Source organism: Myotis nattereri (assembly GCF_964212035.1).
Source record: "Myotis nattereri genome assembly, chromosome: 14".
NCBI lineage: Eukaryota > Metazoa > Chordata > Mammalia > Chiroptera > Vespertilionidae > Myotis > Myotis nattereri.
This window is the reverse complement of record NC_138089.1, coordinates 42566364-42592821: the sequence shown is the minus strand read 5'-3', so window position 1 is coordinate 42592821 and position 26458 is coordinate 42566364. Positions and strand designations below refer to the sequence as shown.

Sequence of the window (26458 nt, the reverse complement as noted above, 5' to 3'; positions counted from 1 at the left end):
GTTTGTGTTTGAGGGAGGGAAGGAGAGAGGGAAGGAGAGAATGAGAGAATGAATCAGGTGAGGAAAGAAAAATCTCAGTGGCATCTGGGTCCCTCACAAGAGGTTTTGTGGAGGCAGAACTTCCTTGCATTTGCAGTAGCGTCGCCCCATCACTTTCTATCTGTTCATCGAGGTATTGAAGTTAACTGTTGTTTTACATAGATGGGGGCCGTTTTTCAGGTAATTGTACCCAAACAAGGAGGTAAAGGAACTAAAAGCACAAAAGGAAAACCCCTTTCCCGAGCCTTTGGATGCAGCTCACTGGAGCTCATTTTCTAATGCAATTCTCCTCCCTGCGTGTTCCCTGAACACCCAGGATCCACTCCCTCCATGAAAGCTAGTTCCTCGCCCCTTGATTTCTTTCTTCCTTTTCAGCTCTCTCCCTCTCTCCGGGCTCCCCCCGGCCCGGCCCCCCCCCCCCCTCCCTCCCTCGGGGCTGGCACCTCTCCCCAGCCGGGTGTACCTGAGGCTGGCGTGGCTCGGACCTTGCAGAGCACAGCACCAGGGCTCGGCTCGGAAGAGGCAGAGGCGCACTGACTGCCAACTCCTGCCAGCGCCCGCCCGAGGGACGGGGTGCGCGGCGCTTCAGGGACGGGTCTGGGCGGCCACCGCGCACGCCTCCCCCGCGATCACCGCCGCGGAAGCTGCGGGCGGCCAGCCCTGTGCCCCCAGGGACAGCCAGCCCGGGCTGCAGCTCCGCCCGGATGCCAGGGCCAGGGCGCCAGGCTGCAGCCGGCAGGAGGATGAAGGGCTCGGTGGGAGGAAGGAGAGCGAAAGCTCAGCCCAGCCAAGGTAAGTTGAGCGCAAAATTGGTGTCTAGGCTCGGGCTCCCGCGGAGTTGGTTGGGGTGGGGAGGACCGCTCTGGGGTTGCGCCCCTGCGGGATGGGAGGCGCGCGTGGAGTGGGCATTTCTATCTTCCAGAACCAGGATCACCCCCCTGCCCCTCCATTCCCATACCCCGCACAGTCCTGCACCCCTGCCGCTCCTGCTCCTTGCCAACCGGAGATGTGCGGTGGCTGCTGCCCGAGTGCAGGTGCAGAGCTGGCGGGTCTTTCTCCGGATGCCACGCGCTGCAGGGGACCCGGGGCAGCGGAGGCAGCAGCTGGGGCCACGGGGTCAGCCCGGCTCCGGCTGGAGTGGAGGGCTGGGCCACCGAGGACGGACGCCCCGCTGCCTGCCTCCTATTGGGTGTGTGCGGGGTGCGCTCCCTCCTCGGGAAGCCTGGCGAAGTTCTTGGGATGGGAAAGCACAGCGGGCTAGCTCTGTGATTGCCTTCGCATTTTCTTCCTTCTTTCTTCTTCTTTTATTACGTTTACTTATTTTTTTTCATCTGGATGCACACAATTTGAGGGCAGTGTGAGAAGCTATAGAGATAGAGGAAGACACGCTATAGAAATCAGTCTGACCTTTAGGGTGGGGTTGGGAGGCTAAGGGTAAAACAGTGCCCTGAATCCCATCGCCCTCCAGGGCCCGAGACCCAGTGAGAGCAGAGGGTCTGTGTACCTTGTGACCACTTGCATTTTGGGGGAAGTTTTATGGTGGGTGCGAATTGGGGTCAGAGGAAACCCACTACCCCTCATATGGCGTCACCCTTTGTGAAATGCCCAGTTCTGTATTTGTGCCCCCATACAATTCCGACTTAACAGCCTCAGGCGTTCCTGGTGGCTGTGTTTATGTCTGCTTTAGCCTGAGCTGCGGCTAAAATATTGAGTGATGCGGTGTTTGAGTGTCTCCAAATTCTGGAAGCTTGAACTGACTTGGAAGATGACCCTACATTCTGTAGGTGTAACTAAGAACCCGTGGGCTAAGGCTTTTCTATGAGATTCCTGCGGTGCTTCTGGGAATGGGATGGGGAGATCTTCCTCTCTTCTCTTCTCTTGAGGCTGTTGGCTAGTTAATCTGCTAAAAGGGTCTTTCACCTTCTACTCAGTTGTGGTTCACCGTGTTCCCTGAAATCGACTGGAAAGGGGTATCTCCCTCTGGGTTTCAGGCCACTCTTGCCCTGGACTGAGTGATTCAGTCACTTTACTCTGGTCTCTCAGCATGAAAGGCAACTATGGGTCATTTCAAATTATGTAGATTGATGCAGCACGGCGTTTCTGGGGTTTGCTGCAATTTCTTCCTCTTTCCTTCCAGATGTTTCTCTGAAAATTAGCTGGAGCACTCTATTCATGGAGCTGACATATAGACTGGGGGAACAGGCAAGCATCTGGAGTTAATGTGTTATCATGGATTTAAGTAAATGAAGTGTTAGGGGCATTCTAAGTTAGGAGAAAGGGACCTAGGCCAAACGTTAGGACTTCTGGACTATTTTTGCTCTAGTACAAAGTGGCTGAAGGACTTGGGGGGGGGTCATTAATAATAATTATAATAATATTAATAATTAGTATTATTATTATACTAACATCTAACATTTGTTTCCCATTCACTGCACATCATTCAAAATGCTAAGGGCATTACAGGCCCTGAAAATGCATAACAATCCCAAGAAGACAACCTTACCATCTCCATTTTGTGGATAAGGAAAAGGGAGCCCTAGAGATACTAAATTTGGAGAAATTCCAGAGTTAGTGTCTTAGAAACCAAGATTACTGGACTCCAAAGTCAGTTTCATAACCACTACACAACCTCTTTGAGCCCTATTTGAAAAGTGGAAGGATGACCTTCCTCAGTTCTAAGTCTTATAAAAAATTAATACAGTGGTGATAATGTCATAGACTGATTCATCCACAGTTATTTCAAATGTTTAATTGAACAGAAATATAGAACGTGAGACTCAAATAAAAATAAAAATTGTGTGGCATTTATGTAATTCGGCTTGCTGGCTCCAGAGAGGGCTAAATGGCGAGGTCTTGGTGTTAACCTTGACAATGTTCCTTCCTTGAGCCTCCTTATTGTAAATCAATAGTACTGTATTATAGCTATCTCTTAACAGTGTGTGATTTATGGCATCAAACATACCTGGTACATCACTTTTGTATGATCCTGTAGAGTTATTCTGAGATCTACCTGGACACTCACATTTCAGCCAGCTTATAATTAATGCTAAGATTCTAAAGAGATGTTGGATTTCTATTAAGAGATACTAACAGCTTGTTTTAAAATATCATTTTTCTTTTCAACAGTATTTTCAAAACAATTACACCCCCTGCTGTGATTTGCTATTTACTAGGTGCATCAGAAGTTCAGTAATAAAAAAATGTTTACAGTGCAACAAAATGTAGGGTTTCATCTATAATAACAACCCCAGCTAAAAGATTCTTGTCTAATTTAGGGCGTATTTTATTTGAAATTTAATTAAGATGTTTCATATCCAAGTGCATGTGGGTAGCTGAGTGCACATCCTCCATTATTTTCTTGTAATCTCCAACTTTATAAATCCATTACTCATGATCTCTCCAGGTAAGTTATATTAGTGCCTTTCTAAATATTTTGAGGCTGTTAAAACTAAGAGCAGGAATGGCAAATATATGCATTTGTCATATTCCTTCACAAGCTGTAATTATACCTGTTTTGGGAATAGTGATATACTTGAAGTCACAGATCTGATTTACCTGCACATGAATAATGGAATTATCAAATAAAAACATATAAATCCATTCAGACACTAATGATATTAATATCCAAGATGTGGGAGTAACTTTGGGAATATAGAGATACTTTGAGAAGTTGAAGATATTTTACTATGTTTCATTGCAACTGCATGCTATCTTATTATTTTCAAATAAAACTATATTTCTCTGTCCCATTAAACTAATACGTTGCCATGATTTCTCTTTTGTTTTAAGGTTAAATTGTTTTTTTTCTAGTAGTGAAGTAAAAATTTTGTTTCTTCTCTTAACATAGTTGAAGTCTTTAAAAAAGCACATTTTGCCTGCCTACCAGAAATAAATTTCTGAATATGTAAAGGTTTTATCGAAAGTGTAAAAATAGCATAGTAATGACTTTCTAAGAGGTTGTGTTTATTTTTTGGAAGTAGATAATTAAGTTGTTGTAGCAGCTAACATTTAATATTAGTAGCAAAGTATTAAACTATTTATAAGCTTCGATTTTTGAAAAGTGGGAGTCTTGTAATGGGTTACATTATAATCACATGAACATATTTTCTACTGTGTTTCAGAAAATTTCTAAACTCTATACTTGCACAATGGGACTGATACTTTATTAGATATTACTTGGTGATTTGAACAGCCAGATCATTGAAAAGCAATTTAAACTGGATATCTGAGTCACATTTATACATAGATTGAAGAAACTAATATTGGGGAAGGATTTTTAATTTTGAATGTTTCAAGAGTTTTTACTCTCAAGGTGGGTAGCATGTCTTATTTTTTTCCAAAGTGAAGTTTGAATAAATTAAAGCCTGTAAGGTTGAAAATCAAGCAAGCACTTAAATAGCCTCTTAGGAAACCTAGATCAGCTCAAATAGAACACATGCCTGAAATTCATCAGGGAAATTGATCTTTTGAACAAGTAGATAACGCATTACAGGTCATTTTAAAAATTCTACTACATTTAAAATGTCTTAATTTATATATTCTAAGTCCTGATAAAATTAGCAATCACTCCTGTTTCTGGAAGACCCCAACCTTAACTTTATCTTTTAATCACAAAAAGAGAGAAGTTTAAGGATAACCAGGGGCAGAGATGACTCAACTTCCTTCACAAAGTCTTTGCCTCGTCGTTCATGTGATTTTAATCACACCCAGATAATTCTTTACCACGTTTAGTATTTTTTCCAGATTAAGGATGGGATTCAAAGAAACCTAACCAATTGATGAACCTGTAGAAAATACTTAGAATACAGTTCTAGTTTGGGATAGGGGCCTCTAGACCATTTAATGACTTTATTAAACGGCCTGTAGTGGCATCCAACCATATCTTTAAATTTTTGCCTATTTGGAACACAAAACGGTAGTTCTCCATGATCTATTTGTGGAATTATACCTGCCCAAATTAGCAAGCATGTGGTACTCCTAAAAAGGTCTTTTAAGTGAGAAGTTTGCAGTAGAGTTCATACTTCCCTTCTATGCAGTTATGTAGCCCATATTCCAGCAAACAGTATTGATCTTGACATATATTAATGACGTATATGTCTCCATGAGAAGAAAAACTATTATTACAGTGCAGAGTTAGATAGTTCCCTTTGAAGATTTTCCTAAGGGTTTTTCATAATATGGGGTCAAATGTTCTCTGTTTAGTTTTTTTTTTTCGCGTGTGTGATCTTGACATGTGTTTTGTTTCTATATCTAAGTAATTATTTGTTGCTATTATAATGTATTATTAAAATTATTAGAGATTTTTCCTTAACAATGTCTCATATACCCTCAAATAAAATGAAATAAAAATTAATAAAATGTTGCTGTAATATCTTTAGTTTTACGTAAACACATGAAACTCCAGAAGGCATCCTATAAAATCTAGATTTTTAAACTGCATTGGTTGAGAACAACTTCTAGAAGTTAGTCTCAGTGTACTAAAACTATCCTGATCACCTAGAATTGAAAGAATAAAGGTTGTAGGTACTGGCTTGAGTTCTCAGGTGGCTACAATTTTACATTAAAATTTGACATTAAAGCAATAGAGATGAATAGTCACTTAACATGATGTAGTGTTTAAGAGTGTGAACTAAAGAACTAGAATGCTTGGGTTTGAATTCTTGCTCTGTTCCTTATAAAGTATGAGGATTTAGAAAGCTTATTGTACATCTCTTCGCGTCAGTGTTCCCTTCCATAAAGTGGTGATAATAAATAACCTATCTCATAGGTTAATAGAAGACTTATGAAGATAACTAGTAGCCCTACGCACGAATCCGTGCATGAGTTGCTCGCTGCCGCTTGCCTCAGCTGGCTGCCCTGCCCACCGCCGCTGGTAGCTCTCTGCTGCTTGTAGCTCACTGCCCCACCCTCCTGTAGCTCTCCACCGCTTGTAGATCAGTCGTGATGTTATAGCATCCCAGTTAATTTGCATATTCCTCTATTATTATATTAGATATGTATCTGTAAAGTGCCTCAAGTAGTGTCCCGGTACAAAGTGAATAGGCCAGAGGTGTTAGCTATTTTTAATCATCATCATGTATTAGTTTCCTGTGACTACTGAGCCAAATTATCCCAAACTTGGTAGCTGAACAAAACTAACGTGTTCTGTCACAGTGCTGGAGATCAGTGTCACTGGGCTAAAGTCAAGGTATCAGAAAGGCTCTGCTCCCTCAGGAGATTCCAGGGAGAATCTGTACCTTGCCTCTGGCAGCTTTTGGTGGTTATGGGTGTTTCGTGGTTTGGGGGCACATCCCTCCCATCTCTACCTATGTCTTCCCAATGTCTTCTTTGTGAGTCTAATCTCCTGCTTTTCTCTTATAAGGACCCTTGTGATTACAGTCAGGCCCTATCCTGATAATCTAGCATAATCTTCAACTTTAGGATCCTTAATTTGATCACAGCCTCCTTTTTCAAATAAGGTCATATTTACAGGTTCCAGGGATTAAGATCTGTGGTTTTGGGGTTTGAGGGGGTGGGAGGGAGGCTATGAAAAATACTTTGCCTACCACAATCATCCTACTCTTTCCTTTTTGACTCTACTAGATGTATGAAATGATATAACCAATATAACTAAATTGTGAAAAAGGAGGAAAGGACCAGAAATTTCATATTTTTAAAAGTACATTGTCTTATGTTCAAATTTTGACCATATTTTGGATCAGTGACTTCAGGACAATTAACTATTTTCTGTTCACTTTCCATGAACATAATGCAGTCATTGAATAGTTGAGAAGTGATTACTATGTGCTTATAGAGTGATAATGCTACGGTTATCAATGTTGTCAGAAGAAGTAAGGCCCTGGGTTCATAGCGTGTTTGTGTATACATAAAAGTACTACTATAGTACTTTAATAGACAACTATTTCCTTTCAATGAGTAGTTTTGTTGAGTATAGCTGTCTTTTATGTTTAACTTCAAGTTTTCAGGAGCAAAGAATTACTATTCAATTAACGTTAGAGATAAAGAATTGAATCAGGTAATATACATCTACACAGCTGGGACGAGACAATTTGTGAACTCTGTCCCTTCCGGTTATATCATTTGGGCCTTGAAAGAAAGTAAAGATCCAGGAGCAAATTTAACAACATAAATAAAAATAAATTTTCAGAAAGATAAACCACGTAATATAATCTATTCATATAAAAGCCCAGCGACCCTTACTGTGGAACCACCAGAATGACAGGTCACTAGGATGCGCACTAACCATCAGGGGGCAGACGCTCAACACAGGATCTGCCCCCTGGTGGTCAGTGCGCTCCCACAGGGCGAGCACCGCTCAGCCAGAAGCCAGGCTCATGGCTGGCGAGAGCAGCGGTGGTGGTGGGAGCCTCTCCCACCTCTGAGGCAGCACTAAGGAGCGACAAGCCAAGCTGTAAGGAGCGAGCAGGTGGGGTGTTAGGAGCAAGGGGTCCCGGATTGCGAGAGGGTGCAGGATGGGCTGAGGGTTTCACCCCTTGCCCTGCACGAATTTTGTGCATTGGGCCTCTAGTTAACTAGAAATATCAACTAATGAGATGTCTGGTTAATTGGACTTTGTGTTTGATAAGTTAAGAACCTTTCTTTGGAACTGTTTTTTTTTTTTTATTTAGTTTTTTGAATTTTTATGTATTCATTGATTTTTTCCTTTTCAAATTAAATTTATTGGGGTGACATTGGTTAATATAATCATATAGGTTTCAGGTGTGGGTTTCTATGGTACAAGCTCTGTATATTGCACTATGTGCCCACCACCCAAAGTCAAATCTTCTCCCGTCACCATATATTACACCCCGTCTATCCCCTGTCCCCTTCCCTCTGGCAACCACCACACTGCTGTTTGTTTTCACGAGTTTCAGTTTTACATTTCACGTATGAATGAGATCATATGGTTCTTAGCTTTTTCTCACTGACTTAATTCACTTAGCATAGTCTTCTCAAGGTCCATCCATGTTGTTGCAAATGGCAGTATTTCATCCCTTCTTATGGCTGAGTAGTAAGTATTCCATTGTGTATATGTACCACATCTTCTTTATCCAGTCCTCTCTTGCAGGACGCTTTGGTTGTTTCCATGTCTTGGCCACTGTGAATAATGCTGCAATGAACATGGGGGTGCATATATCTTTATGAATGTGTGTTTTCTAGTTTTTCAGGTATATACCCAGGAGAGGAATTGCTGGGTCGCATGGTAGCTCTATTCTTAACTTTTTGAGGAATCACCAGACTGCTTTCAATAGTGGTTGTACCAGTCTATGTTCCCACCAGCAGTGAATGAGGGTTCCCTTTTTTCCACAACCTCTCCAACACTTGTTATTGCTTGTCTTGTTGGTGATGGCTACTAACAGGTGTGAGATGGTATCTCATTGCAAATTTTAAAAATATTTTCTCCCTTTGGATCATAAACTAGAATGTTTTCTCAATTTAAATGTTCAAAAGTTGAAGAGAAACTACTCAGAACTCTGAGGAAGTTGAACAAAGAATTCCTTTATTAAAAGATTGCCTTTAACAAGAGTAAAGTTCCCCTAATAAGGAATTTTTAGCATGTGTAAGAAATCTTGAGAAAAATTAAATAATATTCAGGATAGAAGAGATTGATGAAATTCACATTTCTATGTCCATTTAAAGCAAAACTATGTTGTTATTTTTTAGATCCCGTATGTAAAACATATCACCTGCAGATATGTTTTCATTGACTTTAGAGAGAGAGGAAAGAAAAGGAGAGAGAGAGGAGAGAGAGAGAGAGAGAGATTTGTGGGTTGCCTCCTGTTCGCACTCGGTGTGTGCCCTAACTGGGCCTAACTGGGAATCAAACCTGGGACCTTTCAGTGTATGGGAGGACACTCCAACCAACTAACCAACTGAGCCACACAACCAGGGCTAAAGCAAAACTGTTTTTCTCTTTTCATCTTTCATGCACATAGTAAAATCTTAAATTGAAATAGTTTTTCACAGAATTTTGAAAAAATGACCTGTAACTTTTCATTTTGTTTCTTCCCACAAATTAGGTGGGCAGGTGTTACTATTAGCCTCATTTACAACTTATTTTTTTTAAGATAAGGGAATAAAATTAAGGAAGGTCAAGTAATTTGCAAAACCAAGTAACCTTTAAGTGATAGCAGGTGGATCATGAAGTAACCTTGTCTGACTCCAAGCCTATTGCCCTTTCTTTCCACATCCACAGGAAAATAGCTTCTGTTACGTTTATCAGACATTGGAGTGATTTACCAGGGGGCAATGATAGTATATGAATGGAATGGAGATGAGAACAATCAATAAGCGACAGTATTAAGGGAGCACTAATGAAACATTAATTTGAAAATTGCTCCAAAATGTACTTCTAATAGAGGCTTTATAACCATATTCAGATTTAATGGGAAGATAAACTAATTTTATGCAAATGCTTAAGTGACTTTCACAGTTATGTTATATACCTTACTATCATCCTTAAGGAAAATTGTCAGGACCATTAATAAGTTTCTAAAATGATTAGATACTCCAAAGGGCCTCTTCCTATAAATTAATGCTGCCTATTACATTCTGATGATAGCAAATTGCTTCCTTTCCATGCCCAGGTTGAAAAGTTCCCAGTCTCGGCACTTCGGTGCTTTCCCCATTGTTGGCTTCCCGTTTGGTCTTGCCACATCAGAACAATGAGTCATCTTGTCCATTAGCTGAGTTTGGAAATTCTGTGCTATTCAATTTAATTTGATTTCCCCTCATCCTTTTGCTTACTTAAACCTGACAACTTAACTGCTTTCCCAAATGTGTTTGTGATGCAACATCAACTAGTTTTTGTTTTGAGCAGCAAGAAGCTGCAGTGTGTGTGTTTTTCATCCTTACAAATCGAATGGAATATTTTAACAATCGACATTGTGTATTTCAGAATAATAAAAGGTTTAAGGTGATAATAGCTAGTGATCTCTAGAGGGGCAGCATAATCAAATAGTACTAGAATCCTCTCAATTTTCATAACCCGAAGGAAACAGAAATGTGCCAACTGAGTGATCAGCCTGATTATCAGCGTCTCATAGGAATGCACGCATCTTCATTTTTATTTCAGGAATCCCCACTGAAGGAGAGCCAGAACACTAAAGTCGAGGTGCTGTTTCTTTTTTTCTAACAGTTAAAGCAGGAGGCGAACAGAGGGGCACACAGAGAAACAGTGTAAGCCAGCGCAGCGCCTCTCATGCTCCCTACAGAGAACCGGGCACACAAGAGCATTGGTATTTGTTCCACTTTTGAAAGAATTTTTAAGACTCCGTGTCACTGCTTTATCATTTAAAACAAACAGCAGTGACAGATGGAAGTTGGCTCTTACTGAAGGGTCAATAAGTAGAGCCTAATCAATGATGATAGCAATTACTGAAATTTGGTTGACTGTCCTATGTATAGAGAACATAGTGAAGTAGGCACCATGCAGTAGTTATTGTGTCTGGAACTGGAATTGTGCTACTGATTCCATGAATATGTCTGCGTGTAGTATATGGGAGTGTAATAATGTATGTCTACAAACTAATGCAGTTTGGAAGTCACTGAGAGTTGTTTGAGGATGGCTTGGCATACTTCTGTGGAAAATCATAACAGTAGTTTGGTCTATAAAAATAAAATTACCAGGCACACATTTTAAAGAAAGAAATCATTGCTTTTAGTCCAGCAAAGACCCACTAAGTTCTTGCTTTACTAGTTCCTGAAATTTTTCAGGAAATGAGAGAAGTTATAAGAGTTCAACTATGAATACTTTCCAAGATGACATTGGACATGTCACTAAAGAGGATCTTCTTAAAGCTAGTCTGGTGGCTGTGACTTTGATAATCACAGGAATCTCAACCTCATCCTATCATGTTATTTGTAGCTCTTCTTTGTCCTACCGTTCAAGTAAAAACGTGGCTCCACAATTTTGAAAACTTAACTCTACATTAAAACTGCCTTTTCAGTCAACATTATGCTGCTTTTAATGCATATAGCCAATTCTGTCTTATAAACACTGTAAAAATGTTAATCATATGGCCAAGCAACATACATAATATGCTACATTTGTTTGCTTACATACAATTCATAACTAGTATTTTTGTCAACGAAACACTTACTGGCTTTATAGGGTATCGTTTCCTATCATTTCTACTGGTATTCCTGTTCTCATCTCAAACTGAGTTCATCATTTTGCCCCTAAATTCCACACCACTTCTTTCTTATAAACTCTTTCTTTCCATAACCAATGCTGTTTTAACTATTTCTATACATTTAAACAGCAGAAGCTTATCTTGACTTATACCATGTTTTGCAATGATTGTGTTGTTATCATCAGACCTTTATAAAATTAGAGGCAACCTAAAAAAAGGCTCTGTAGATCATGATACTTCATTTTCAGATTTCACTATGGCTGAGACCAAAACTCAATTCCATTAATATACTCAAGGTGGTAGAGCATCTTCAAATCCCAAGGAAGACTTAGCTACTTTTTTTTTTTTGAAAAAATGCAAAAGCTTTCTGTTTTATTTTTTCTTATGTTAAAAGGCTGATACCAGCTCATGTTTAAGGAGGTATTGGATTCTACATGACCGAAAAATCTCTTGGAATTCGCTATACACACACACACACACACATATAGTATATGTGTGTGTATATACATATACATGTACATGTACATATATATAACATATACATATATATGTATATGTATATACACACACAGTAGGTCCTCGGGTTACGTGGGAGATCCATTCCTGTGGTGCAATATAATGCGATTTTCGCCGTTAAGTTGGAACCCACCTACATAAGCACCTACGTCACTCACATGGAGCACATACACAGCAGTAATGAAGTGAAACAGTAAAAAAAATTTAAAAGAAAGACAACAATTGCTTACCTTTACTGTAGTAAATAAATAATAAAAAACATAAAGCACATATGTACATACATCGAAATGACGGAACTTTTTTTCTTATAAATAAATGGGAGATGGCGACGTAACCACAAAACAACGTACGTGGAGTCTGGCATAACCCGAGGGACTGTCTGTATATATATTTGAATCAATGCTAGTCTTCTTCTAGCATTACCAATGGTAATCGATTTAAAATGGTCACTGCTAGAAGTCATTTCACAATTACATTTTTATTTTGTTCCCAATAATTAACTCTAAATGGTCCAGTAGTGTTTTAAATCTTTTGGTACAGGGAGGCAAGCGTTACCTCTTTGCTGGATGTCAGAAAGAGGTCATCTGCTTGCAAACCCGGGGTTCCGGACCTGGATATGTAATCAGATGGCTTGTGGCATCATGCTATTGAGTCACTAAATCATATAGAGGATTCTCAGAACTGTGGAGATGAGTGTTTGCTTTTGCCACTTAAAATTTCAACTTCAACTGGATATCCATGCTTAATTCTTCTGGCATTCTTCTAACCCTCCGGTAACCTCCTTCCGTATAAAGGGCATTCTAAATTTTGTCATGCATTTCAAGTTTTGTCCAATGCTTGCTCTTACTTTCAGAATATTATCTGGATTTGGCTTCTCAAATGAATAAGGACCACTAGACAGGCACATCTTCAAACATTTTTCCTCCGATTATAGTCGCAGCTTTATTTATAACCATCCTGATTCACATCTCTGTCTTTAGAGGACTGCTGTCCCAACTCCACTTACCTATTTTATGATCCTACTTCCTCCTGGTTCTGCCTAAATATTTCATCAATTACTCATCCTCTCTCTGGAAACTTCTCTCTTCCCTTCCATCTGTTTTCCCCCAAGAATTGCAGTACTCTCTTTGCTATCTAGAATAACTTCCTTTAAGCTGCTGTCCTAAATCTCTCCTTGGAATCATTGTCAATCTTTCTGAAAGGGCAGTCTCCAAACATTTCCTTCATTTTTTTTTTCATCTCAATTTGTCATATTTCTGAGACACTTGAATGATTGCACATGAACTTTATGTCAAATCCAAAGGTCTCTTTTCAATATCACTTCTTGAAAGTGCTAAAATATATCATACTGTTGTCTGTCATTGTTGTTCATTCAACAAATACTTACTGAGTGCCCAATGTAAATCCTGGAAATACGGCGAAGATTCAACATTTTCTTTCCATGAACTCAAAGTTAACTGGGGAAAAAGGAAATAAATATAATTTAAAATAGAATGTAAAAAAAGTGCTTTGTGTGATTAGATCTGTTCATAATATTTCTTATTTTCTTCTTTCCAATCATTTGGAAGGATGGCAAGTCTCTATTTCCGCTCCAACCTGAAGTAAGGTTATGACATGTTATTTATTATGGCCAAGAAAACATGGAAGGAAGTGATGTGCCATTTTCTGGAAGAAGATTTTCGAAGCTGGTTTTGTTAGGATCCTTTTCCCCTGTCACAGAGACTAACTTTTCGATGGTGGAGACTTTGATAGCTTGTGACCCTGAGTAAAGCGAACTTGGACTAGAGAACCTGCTGACCTGAATGAACAGGCAGCATGAGCAAGAAGCAAGTCTTTGTTCCTTTAAGTCACTTAGACTTTTAGAAGTATGTTACTGCAGCAAAACCTAGCATATCTTGACTGACACAGTTCTAAAGGAAATATAAATCAAGTAATTTAAATGTATAACTCTGCACTTTGAAGCATTTATATCCGCACTTTCAAGCTTCCTACTGGACTTTTCAACCTGGATATTTCAAAGTCACCTTAAACTTACCATATTAAAAAATCTTAAAAATATGAAAGTAATTGCTAGGCAATAAGTGATTAGATTTGGCTGTCTTGCATGTAACTGGTAAGTAGTAGGGGGTCTGTGAGAAAATCAATTCACAACCAACTATATACATTTTTAAAAATATATTTTTATTCATTGTAGAGAAAGGAAGTGAGAAGGAGAAAAAGATTGAAACATCAATGATGAGTGAGAATCATTGATCGGCTGCCTCCTGCATGCCCTCTACTGGGGATTGAACCTGAACTGGTGCCCTTACCAGGAATCAAACCGTGACCAGTTCATGGGTCAGTGCTTAACCATTGAGCAACACTGGCTGGGCTATATACATTTCTTAACATAGCTGTTATTATAATTCATGGCTGCTCTGAAGTTTGTATTTTCTTCTCTACAAACTTCTGGAAACTTAAAAACATTTCAAGTTCACTTAAAGATTCGGTGATAATGATATACTTTGGTCTATTTTTCTTCCTATCTGAAAGCTTTATTGTGTTAAAACTGGAAAAGTACTATATAATTATGTGTATGAACTTCTTGAAAATCTCAATGATGGAATTTTCTTTTTATGTGCTAATGCTTATTCCTGCACTTCTCATATAATTAATATGCTCACAATAACATTGGTCCTATTATAACTAGCTATCTAATTTTCTACACATATTGAAGAGAGGGCATTGTCTGGGTAGTAAATGTTTTGCTCACTTAATAGCAGTCTAATTTTGTTACCACTCTTACCTCTCATTCTTGCTATTTTATATCATCTTTTCCTCTCTTAAGTATTTCAGCAAAGAGTTATGGTGCAATATGTTCCATTACATATAATTCAGGATAACTTTGCATGGACTAATCTCAGAAATGCCTCATTAGAATGGCCTTATCTTTGATATATGCTCATAGATGTAGTCTATTCTTCTCTATCTTTTAAAGAATTAAACCATAACAATTCTATCTATCTATCTATCTATCTATCTATCTATCTATCTATCTATCTACTATGTCATCTATCTAGTATATCCGATTTTTATATTTACAACCATTTATTTGCACTTCCTTGAAATCTTAGCTACAAGGATAATCAGTTGGGAAACATAATTCTACAATACGAGGCTTACTAGAATCTCATTAAAACAGGAGTTTCTGTGGTCATGAGGAAAGGACACCACTCGTTTTTCTTCGCCCCTTCTCTCTTTACTACTCTTAGGCCTGCTGCCACACCTCTGAAAACCCCATTTAAAACTTTTTTTAAGAAATGAATGTGATACTAAAAGAAAAATCACACAAAGATAACATTCAAAACAACAGTCTAAAATTTTACCTTCCGTATTCATCAACATATATCTCCTGTGCAGTTTGCTGTCTCATGTGAGGGCCATTTTACAAATGCTGGATAATAAAGCAAATCAGGGTATCTGTGATGTATGAAATGCAGATGCTTTGGTTATATAGCGTTTGCATGGTTTGGTGGCTCGATTTCCATCGCTAACTAATCTTCAGAACCCCAATTAATTGAATCTCAAGCTGCTGAGGTTTTGCAAAAGAATTGACAACATATATCTAAAGTTTAAAAAATACATATATCATTTGGTATAACAGAAAAACATACAGGGATTTCTGCTAAAATTTAATGAAAATATCATATTACCTATGAAGACGTAATGATAATTTTTAGTTGCAACTTTTTTTGGCAAGATAATGGAGACTATATAAAGGACCTCAGAATACACTCCGGCAACACCATGGGATACAAGAGGTAGAGAAATACATCTATTGACACTGAATTATCCTCACTATGCTGCAAGTAAAAGGAATCACAATCACATTTCTATTGAATTTTACAATTATATGTGTATAATAAAGGGTATAGAGAGCACTGTTCAGTAGAGCTTTCTGTGATGAGGGTAATGTTCTAACCCAGTGGTTGGCAAACTGCGGCTCGGCAAACTGCGGCTCGCGAGCCACATGCGGCTCTTTGGCCCCTTGAGTGTGGCTCTTCCACAAAATACTGACTTCTGCGCATGGGCCACGAAGTTTCAATTGAACTGTATGTGCGCGCCCACATGTGGTATTTTGTGGAAGAGCCACACTGAAGGGCCAAAGAGCCGCATGTGGCTCGTGAGCCACGGTTTGCCGACCACGGTCACCTGTTTTGTCCAGCATAGTAGCCACTGGTCACTCATGCCTATTGAGCATTTGAAATGTTAGCCTGACCAAACACCAGGATTTTTAATTTTGTTTATTTTAAATTAAATATCTACAATGCCATATTGGGTAGCATAGGGATAGAGGACTATTATATTCCCAGGAATTAATGGTGATTTATTTCTAGTAGGGAGTCATTGATTATAGGTTTTCCTTGCGGTTTTGTTCTCATTTACACGTTTAAATAAGATTTGTGATAAAAACAATAAAGGAAGCTTCATTTGAAGAAAACAGGGCTGATAGGTATTGTTGTATATCAAAACCATGGATCTAAGTCATTATCGAAGGTTTTAATATATAAACAAATTGTCCGTTTCCTTCATATCAACCTATTTGTCATATTTAAAAAATAATTAAATATTTATAAAGGATTTTCCTGTGTCTCTTGAGTTAACTTGATGTTTTAAGAACGGAAAAGTATTTTAGTAATGGCAGCAATAATAGCCAACATTTATTAATCCATACTAAGTGCCAGGTACTACTTTACCTGTACTATCTAATTTAACCTATAATGTATGTATTTGAAATGTGTAGTGACACTTTCTCTGATTTCCAGATGAAGAAATTGAGGCAGAGAGAATTTAAATAGGTTACCTAAGATTACTGAGCTAAATAATAGGGGTGTGAGAAAAATAGGGGTTGGAGGGAGAGAATCTGGCTTTCAAACCTAAGCAATACAAACGATTTATAATCAGCATAACTGTGTTTTTTACCCCCATGCAGTAGAGAGGACGCTAGTGAGAAGCAGGTGGAGTATTAGATTTAAACAGGGTTATGTTCTGGACAAGAATATAAAACTGCCAGTTTATACTTCTTTTATTTTAATTTATTTTTTTTATTTAAATTCTTTATTGTTTAGAGTATTACATATGTCTCCTTCTTCCCCAATTGACCTCTCCCCAGCTGCTTCCACTCCCCAGCACATGCCCTTACCCACAACTGTTTGTGTCCATGGGTTATGCCTATATGTATGCATACAAGTCCTTTGGTTGATCTCTTACCACGCTGCCCCTCCCCTGCCTTCTCTCTGAGGTTGGACAGTCTGTCCAGTGTTACCTTGTCTCTGGATCTATTTTTGTTCATCAGTTTATGTTGTTCATTATATTCCACAAATGAGTGAGGTCGTGTGATATTTATCTTTCTCCAGCTGGCTTATTTCGCTTAGCATAATGCTCTTCAATTTCACCTATGCTGTTGCGAATGGTAAGAGTTCTTTCTTTTTTACAGCAGTATAGCGTTCCATTGTTTAGATGTACCACAGTTTTTAATCCACTCATCTGCTGATGGGCACTTAGACTGTTTCCAAATCTTACCTATTGTAAATTGTGCTGCTATGAACATAGGGGTGCATCCTTTCTGATTGGTGTTTCTGGTTTCTTGCGATATATTCCTAGAAGTGGGATTACTGGGTCAAATGGGAGTTGCATTAATTTGTACTTCTTAATCCCTGGGATGTAAAGTATAGCATAGGAAATATAGTCCATAATATTGTAAGAGCTATGTATGGTGCCTGGTGGGTACTAGACTTATTGGGGGAAACACTTTGTAAGTTATATAAATGTCTAATGACTGTGCTGAATACCTGAACCTAATATAATATTGAACCAACTATAATTGAAAAATACAAGAAAAGATTGAAAAACTACAAAAATAAGGTAATAACAACAACAAAAGAATATAAAACAAGGAAAAGGTAAAGGAGTTGAGAGTTGATGTGTTTGTGATCAGAATCATTGTCCTTGAAATTTATATTGGATGAGATGGAAAATGAGAGCAGAAAAAAGAGGAACTCTAAAATGTGGAAGGAGGGAATACGAAATTATTTTAGTCCTGGTAGTGGAACTTGTGAGCTGGAAAGATAGGAGGTGGTGGTCAGAGAGTCGGATATCTTTTTTGCAGTTAAAATTAGGGTGTAATTATGACAGTGTGTGGCTGAGGTAGTATAGATGGTAAGAGCATTCTAGGTTAAAGGAGTGAAAGAACAAGCCTTTGGAAGGGCTGTGTATGTGCATGAAGCCACCATGAAGTGTGACAGAAGGAGTTTTGAACAGAGTGATCGTGAGCCAAGAGCTGAAATCTTGGTGTGATTTGTGGACAACTGCAGCAAGGAAGGGGGCATAGCACTTCGTCCATTCACATATGACTCATTGCCATGTTTTGTTGCTGTTGTAACCCCAGGATTTGGCACATGGGAAGCAATTGTATCAGAGTGTTATGAGTCCCAGTTGGACATATTTCCTGCACCTGGGGAACTACCAAATAGTACAGAGACTGCAATAGTAAAACAGGGAACAGTGATTGCATGACTTATATGAAAGTTACCGAGCCACTGACCTGGAAGAGAACCTGATGCTGCTTGGGCATGGACATGGTCTGGAAGAAGTGGTGGAACTCAGAGAAAGAGAGCAGAGGGCACAGCCTGTTTCCACCATGGCATGGCACAGATGAGTCATCTTCTAGGGAGAGAGGGCCATCCACTGGATAAGGAGAGTCCACCAGCAAGACACTGACCGGGCTGATGGATTTAGGCAAGACCAGACCTCCAACACCAGAAAATTGCTTGAGGTTTGCAACAAATGCAACCGCCTTTGGTGCTGTTCTTACAGATGAAATCAGTACCAGGGAATCCTTAAGCTAACTGTCAGCTTGTTGGATTGTTAAAGTAAGCAACAAACCATCACATGGAGAAGACAGCCACATCTTCATATTTAGCACATCCTTTCTCCCTCTACCCCCTTCCCATTTTCAGTAGAATAAGATGTTTTCTGGGAAAAATAAGTTGTTTTTTCAATGAGGCCCCCCTGTCCCTCCACATAGAACTTTTAATCAAATAGAAGACTGATGTGTTAAACAGAGATGAATGACTCTTAATAATGGAAGAGGGCTCACCGATTATAGAATTAGACTGACATGTTTTTAGGAGAGCCTGTTACCTAACGAAAAAGAAAGATTCTATAGAAACTATGTGGTAGCAGTTTATAGAACTTGCACGCAACCCAATTTTTTACTGATGATAATTGCAAAGTAGATGAAAACCTCAGACTGCATTACAATTCAGTATTGCACACTTAAGACAGCCGCACACAAATCTTTAGTGACAGGAAATTATAGAGACCACGTGGTGGCTGTGTCCTCACTGGGTTGAGATGAAGGCACTCCTCCAAAAATGGGTGAGGCAATAAATATATTGCAGGAATAAAAAAAAAATCCAAAGAAGTCTTTTAGTTTGGAGTCCAAGAATCTTAAGACAACTCTCCCTTCTGGGCTGTGAATTACACTTCTCACCTCAGAAAGTGCAAACCTCAGTCACACCATGCCGCATAGATTGTGGAAATGGGGCTCTGCTAACCTCAGTGGATCTAAACCAGTGATGGCGAACCTATGACACGCGTGTCAGAGGTGACACGCGAACTCATTTTTTTGGTTGATTTTTCTTTGTTAAATGGCATTTAAATATATAAGATAAATATCAAAAATATAAGTCTTTGTTTTACTATGGTTGCAAATATCCAAACATTTCTGTATGTGTCACGGCCCCAGAGTTTAGTTAGGGTTTTTCAAAATGCTGACACGCCGGGCTCAAAAGGTTCGCCATCACTGATGTAAACTCTGTCGCCAACACTTCTCAGTACATAGGTGAACTCTGCTCATGTCTGTATTGGAATATGTTCATAAACTCATTTATTAGATGAAGAGTGGAAAGAATAGATTTCAAGCAGGAAACTGGTAGCAACTTGTCTTACTTTTTTCTTCCCCGGGTTTTATTTTAGATGTGCAAGGAAAGGTAAAGGTCATAAACTCCCTTCTGTTTAAAATCATTACAGACTTAGCCTTGAAGAAAGGAAGAAAGTCTGGGACTTCCACTGTGCTGTGGAGTTTTTTCTTGCTTGCTCCGTGGGAGGGTCCGTGGCTGGCTCAGATAAGGAAACATCCACGTATACTTTTTATGTTGGCTACATGGAAAGCATGAGTCAATGACACAAAATATATAGAAAAGAAAGCCCCACTTACGGGTCACTGAGAAGAAGAGCACAAGCAATTCTTTCCTTTCTCTTCAAGTTGGCAGTATTTCCATTTCATATTTGAAGGGAAATTAGCTTAAATCTCTCAAATCTCTGCTTACACTTAACCTGATTTTTGAATTGCCTTTTTTCTTTTTTGTGTAGAGGGAAGCAATTTAAACCTTTAAAATACAGATTCTGTGAATTCCACAATCATACCATTACTTGAAATCTATGTTGAAGGTACTAGTATAAGTTGATCTTAAATGTGCTTTGTGCTGGTGGGTATTTATTTAGAATCAAATTACTACAATTTTTCACTGTTGGCTTGTTTGCATTAGATTTTCAGCTTACTTCCACTATATAGAGTAATTGGATATATTTGTATTTGAAACAACTTAGTCATGCCAAGCATAATACTTACATTACAGCTTGGTATATACAAAATCTGATGAAGGCCCTGGTCAAGCAGTTCATTTGCCCAGAGTACTGTCCTGATATGCCAAGGTTGTGGGTTTGTCCCCTGTCAGAGCACATACAAGCATCAGCCAGTGAATGCATAAATCAGTGGAACAAGAAATTGATGTTTTTCTCTCTCTGTCTCTCTCCCTTTCTGGCTCTCTAAAAAAAAATCAGTAAAATAGAAAAATATTAAGATTTTTAAAATGCTAATTACTTTTTTAATTAAGTTGGTTTTTTTTTTTTTAAAGAAAATTGTAGGTACATGTGCAGTTGTAAGAAATAATATGAATTACTTGTTAATGGTAAGATAAACGTCGTGGACCAGAGTAGTTTGTGAGAAACAAAGAGGAGCAGGTTTGTCTATTGAAACTGGTTTGATATTTCCTAGCTATGGGACATTGTGCAGGCTCACAGAGATCAAGTTTCTTCATTAACAAAATGTGTAAAATAATTTAGACCCCCCCAGGATGGTTTTACATGCACTCAGGTTGTAGAGTGTGCCTGCCAGTCACTATGCAGTAGTTATTATCAACAGTGTTTTTAAAGGGTTGTGATGAATTTTAGCTATTTAAAATGTTTGTTGGTTTGTTATTTTTTTTTTTTTTACAATAGAAAACATATCTCCCCCATAGCAAAACAAGATGGAAAATATCCAATATTTTACACATTTGAAAATGGCTACTCTTTCAAGAAGTGGATCCATTCCACACAAAAAGCAATGATTGTGTCTAGAAAAACTCAAAATGTTTATCTTAATTATAAGATGTCACTTGGTTTTGTTATCGGAGTATACGCTTATTTTCTTCACCAAATTTTAAGTTCTGTGAAGATAATGGCTAAATAGTATTTTGCACCCAGTGTGACCTCAGCAAATGTTAGTTGAATTAAGGTCTTGTCAAGAGTTGCCAAGCCCCACATCAATAGCTTGCACAAATAGACTTGTCTTGGGCTACTGCTTGGAATACTCATAGTTTGGATCTTGATTAGTTATGGGGGAATATTTTTCATAATCGACATTTTATTACGTTATCATTCACACTACAGTTTAAGGGTGAGTACTTAAACACACAGGTAATTCCAACCTAAAGCTATAGTTACACAAAGAAATGTTTACTGAGGTATTTCCCAAGCATACACCTCTTTCTTTTTATTTAATAAAAATAATAATATCAAGTGGAAAAAAAACCCCATAAAATTATGTGAATGGAGACAACTATAAATAACCTTTATATAACATCTTAAAAAGTTCCCCCCCCCCCCAGTCTAAACCTTGAGTAAGGAAAATTGTGCATATGAATAGCTTGACCTGGAGTCATGGGTAAGCTGTAAAGATGCATTGGACATCCAGGCCCTTGAAAATTGTGAAACCTCAACAGGAGAGAATTTTATTAAATTCTACTGTACATTTTGTGGTTATAAACTGTGCAACTGAACTGAATTTAAGCCTATACACTTTTACTGATAACATAGTCAAGTTTAAGTTCACACTGTACACACTTGCATTATTATTTTGTACCCTTGTTTAGTAATCTTTTGCTTACATCCTACAATATTATGAGTGGTTGCAGCTTACGTTGTAAATTGGTTAATATCCTACTCTACTATGCAGAAAATTAAAAGAACAATGAGAGCAATGCAAGAAGTCTATAGAGTTAATCATTCTCAATGTGATTTTGAATTTTCCTGTTCATTTTAGTCTCACAATAAGTATGGTTGGACACAGATTATAAAATATAATATCGGAAACTCCATGACAACTCAGGTGTCCTCTGGATTTATGGTCCAGTGCCTATATTATCTTTCACCAAATCCTTGATCAGAATGTGGCTTCCATTTTTTCAAAAAGATGTATGCCAGGAACAGTAAAACATTGGGTTTGGTCCAAGATGTATCAAATCTCATAAAAGATGTTTTACAAACATGTTCAGTTATATCGTCTTGTTTATTTCTCACCCTTGAGGAGTAAAGGCTCAGTGTGTGTGAGCTAAGGAAGGCATGTATCACCAGCGTGCCACTGAAGAATGGATGAGGAGGTTAAAAGATTTACTCAGAGTCTGACACTGTCATGAGAATGCATAACTGCTGGCTTCACTTTGACCAGTTTTTCTACTAAATCACATTTTTATTTTCAAAACAGCCCCCTAGTCCCACTATTTATTTACATTGTGACAGTGTATATGGTGAATGGATAGCTCATATTGTAATTATCTAGGTTCAAATTGATGTTCTGCTGCTGCTGTTATTCAGCCAAACAAGTCTTTATTTGTTCTTTCACTACTTCATGGACTTATATCATTCTAGAAGCATTTAATGCATATTAGGTTTCATTCTAGGCACTCTTCCTCTGAAGATTAAGAAATACTGCTTTTTTTTTTTTTTTTTTTTTTACTTGAGAAATATACAATCTGGTGGATGAGTCACTGACTTTGGCATTTTAAGTAAATATTAGTCTAAAATATGAACCTAAAATTTTAAGTAAATATTAACTAGATAAATTAGATAATAAGATTAATTACTTGAGTCATGAATATAGCAGCATTTGCTCTGCTTATGATCATTTGCAGTCAAATAGCTACACCCATGAACAATTTTATGTAGTTATGCCATGTGGTAACTAGCTTTATATGCATGCCTGAAGTAGTTTTCTAGGGATGTCGTAACAAAGTACCACACTGAGTGATATACCCCAAGGAAATTAATTCCCTGGAAACCAGAAGTCTGAGAGCAAGGTGTTGGCAGGGTTGCTTCCTTTGAAGCCTCTTTGCCTGGGTTGTGTGTAGAGGGCAATATTCTCCCTGTGTCTGCACATGGCCTTCCCTCTGTTTGTGCCTTAATCTCCTCTTCTTTAATATTGGGTTGGGGTCCACCCCAATAACCCCATTTTAACTTAATTAAGAGACTTTCTTCTAATATAATCATATTTTGAGGCATGGGGTTAAGACTTCAACATATGAATTTTGGGGAGATATAACTCAGCCCATAACAATGTCTTTCTAATAATGGGCCTATATTATTTTATTTTAAAAAGCCCATTAAACAACTAGTTTGTTAACTGTTTTCTTCAATTGAAGTAGGCTCCATGGAAGACATTCTCCAGGCAAAGAACAAATCATATTATGAATGCTCTAAGTGTAGACCATTTTTAGATTCCGTACATGCTGCAATTGTCACAGAGTTGCAGGAATGGACGTACTATTATTTCCCTTGGGATTTATTCATAGATTAGGTGAAAGGAGACCCAGCCATCGCATTGAAGGCAAGCTCTGTTTTTGTAGGTTTAGTAATTTGAGTGATGGGTAAGTTTTTAAAAACAAGAAACTTAGAATTTTTCTTTCTTGTTATGCAAAATTTAAGTTTATTATTTGATAGACTACATACTCTGATAAGAGTGTGGCTTTAGAAAATTTTGTTTTATTTCACTTCCAACACAGATTCTGAATGGTTTAAGCTTTACTGCTATGTCTGATTGTTTTGAAACTGTGCAGGTTTTCTAATGTTACCAGCCTTTCCTAAATTGACTCAGCATCAACTTTGCTTTCTCTGCTCTAGAGGTTATGGATCAAGTACGATTTACTTTTTTGAATCTAGGAGAGACGTTTTGAGTTCAGTTCAGAACTGTATATATAGATCAAAACTCAGAGAGATAAATCTTTCTTCCCTGCAGTGGGTTGACCTAAAATTACTGTGTTCCAGTGCTATCAGTGATAATATTTTCCTATACCATAGTTTTTTTTCTCAAATCTATATTTAAAAAGAATATCCATGATACATTTAATTAAATGTGTTGTTTAAATATGGATGATTGAAATATGAATAGGTATGTTGTGGACCAAACTATATGATGATATTCTGTAGCTCAAAATGATATAGGTTTTGAAAAGGGTAATAAAAAAAAATACTGTAGAGTGTATGATATACTGTGTAACTCTTCTTTATGTCACTTTCCTTTTTGTATTCTCTTACCCTAATATTTGAAATTTTACTCCTTTTTTTATCATGATAGTTGGTGGGATTAAAAGTCTCAAATGGTAATTGCCTCATTTGGGTGCTACGTTTATGTATTGTCCTGCTAGCAATTAACATCTGACAGATCATAGAACACAACAGAATAAGAGAGATCATCATGACAGTGGGATACAGCACCTAGAGAAGAAAGACACTTTCCATTTTCTTTTTAAAGTAGGCAAAAATGTCAGGTTTTATTTGAAATTTATACATTTTAATACTTCCTGGTTATCTTTATTTTTATGATTGTGTAGAATGTACTGGGTTCCTTTTAGGCTGAAAAAAAGAGAATGGAAGTTTATATGAGGCCCTGGCTGGGTAGCACAGTTGGTTAGAGTGTGGTCTCAATATGCCAAGGTTGTGAGTTTGATCCCCAGTCAAGGCACATACAAGAATACACCAATGAATGCATGAATGAGTGAAACAGCAAATCGATGTTTCTCTCTCTCTCTCTCTTCTTTCCTCCCTCCCTCTCTCTTCTCTCTCTTCCTCTCTTTTTATCAAATTAATAAAGAAAGAATTAAAAAAAATAAATGAAATGGCCCCTGACCTTAGAAGAGTTCCTAAATGTTATGAAAGGCAATGTTAAATGGTGGCTGAGGATCACGTGTCCACTGCCTGGCTTTAAATTAAAAAAATTATCACCTACTGGATTTGGTTCACTGGATGTGTTTATTTACACCAATTAAAACTCAGTTTTTTTCTCAGTATTATGGGATAATAATAATTTGTAACTCATAAAGCTCTTCTTGGGTAAAATGAGATAGTGAATATAAAAGCACTTTACACATTTGATGCACAGAAAATGCTTATAGCCCTGGCCAATGTGGTTCAGTCGTTTGGAGTGTCATCCTGCACACCAAAAGGTGGCAGATTTAATCCTTAGTCAGGGATTGCTGTACCAGGATCCAGGTTATGGGTTCAATCCCTGGTCGGGGCACATGCAGTAGGCAACCAATCCATGTTTCTTTCTTACATCGATGTCTCCCCCCACCCCCTTCAACTTTAAAAAAGGTCTATAAATGTAACTTGCTATGATTATTATTAAGACAGTTTAGAATAGAGGGGAGATTTCCAAGTATAGTACTTTAAATATTCAAGATCTTCTTTTCTTCAAACAGATAAGTTATTACTTGTATCTCAAGATAAATATTTTTGGAGAAAGTAATGAGTATGTCTTTGAGGCAAAAAGTCAATTCTATTTTTTTTATTCTATTTTTTTTGAGCTGAAGAAATGGTAGGCATGAATTTATAGAGAACCTGGCTTATAAATTAAGTCATTATATATGTATAAAAGCTAATGGGAGCAGGAAAATTATATATATATATTCTAGTATGCAAGGGGATGCCAAGAGAGGCAAGCAAACATTCCATTTCCATGTCCAGCCTAATGCACTTGCTACGGGAAGCAGACTCTGGGAAGGGGAGGGAGTAGGACTGGAGAAAAGAGAAGCTGAACTGTGATGCAGTCACAAAAAGGAGCAGTCAAACCCTGAGATCCCAAGTTGGTGTAAGAGTTCAGCCTTTATAGCATCACATTGGGCCAGGAGGTCTCTTTATCTGAGAGACATACCTGGAGAGGTATAACAGGTCAGTATCAGCAGATAGCATTTTTAGAAGCAAAAAGATTAAAAGTCATTTAGTCCTGTAGGCGCATCTGAGTCTCTGGGTCGTGCAGCACAGAACCCACAGCACGGCCATTATCTTGTACATACTTTTATTTCCTCCATACATAAGTCATATTAAGTACCTATTTGTTTACCTGGTTATTGTCTGTCTTTCCACCAGAATGAAAGCCCCATGGCAAGAGGGACATGCCTGTCTGGTGTATCCCCATTGCCTAAAATGATGCTTGGGATATTGAGGTCACTTGATGTCATTAAAAGTAATTTAAAATGTTCATTTAACAAAAGAGGGTGAAGACTTGGTAGTGTACAAATAAGGATTTTTCTTTCGTGTGTAATGAGGCAAGTAATTACATAGCTTTTAGCAGTTGGCCAAGTAGGTGCATTTATTTTTGAAGTCCAGACCAAGAAATTTATTATTTAGGC

At 38.1% G+C, this 26458-nt stretch overlaps 1 protein-coding gene across 1 annotated transcript in view; it reads left to right on the top strand.

Moving 5' to 3' along the window:
* Positions 1–520: 520 nt before the first annotated feature.
* Positions 521–26458, top strand: part of ZNF385D (zinc finger protein 385D) — a 696979-nt gene continuing 671041 nt past the window's right edge. The window contains exon 1 of the mRNA XM_081105789.1: positions 521–831. Coding sequence (XP_080961915.1) covers positions 744–831 — 88 coding nt within the window. The 5' untranslated portion in view covers positions 521–743. The remainder of the gene's footprint in view (positions 832–26458) is intronic.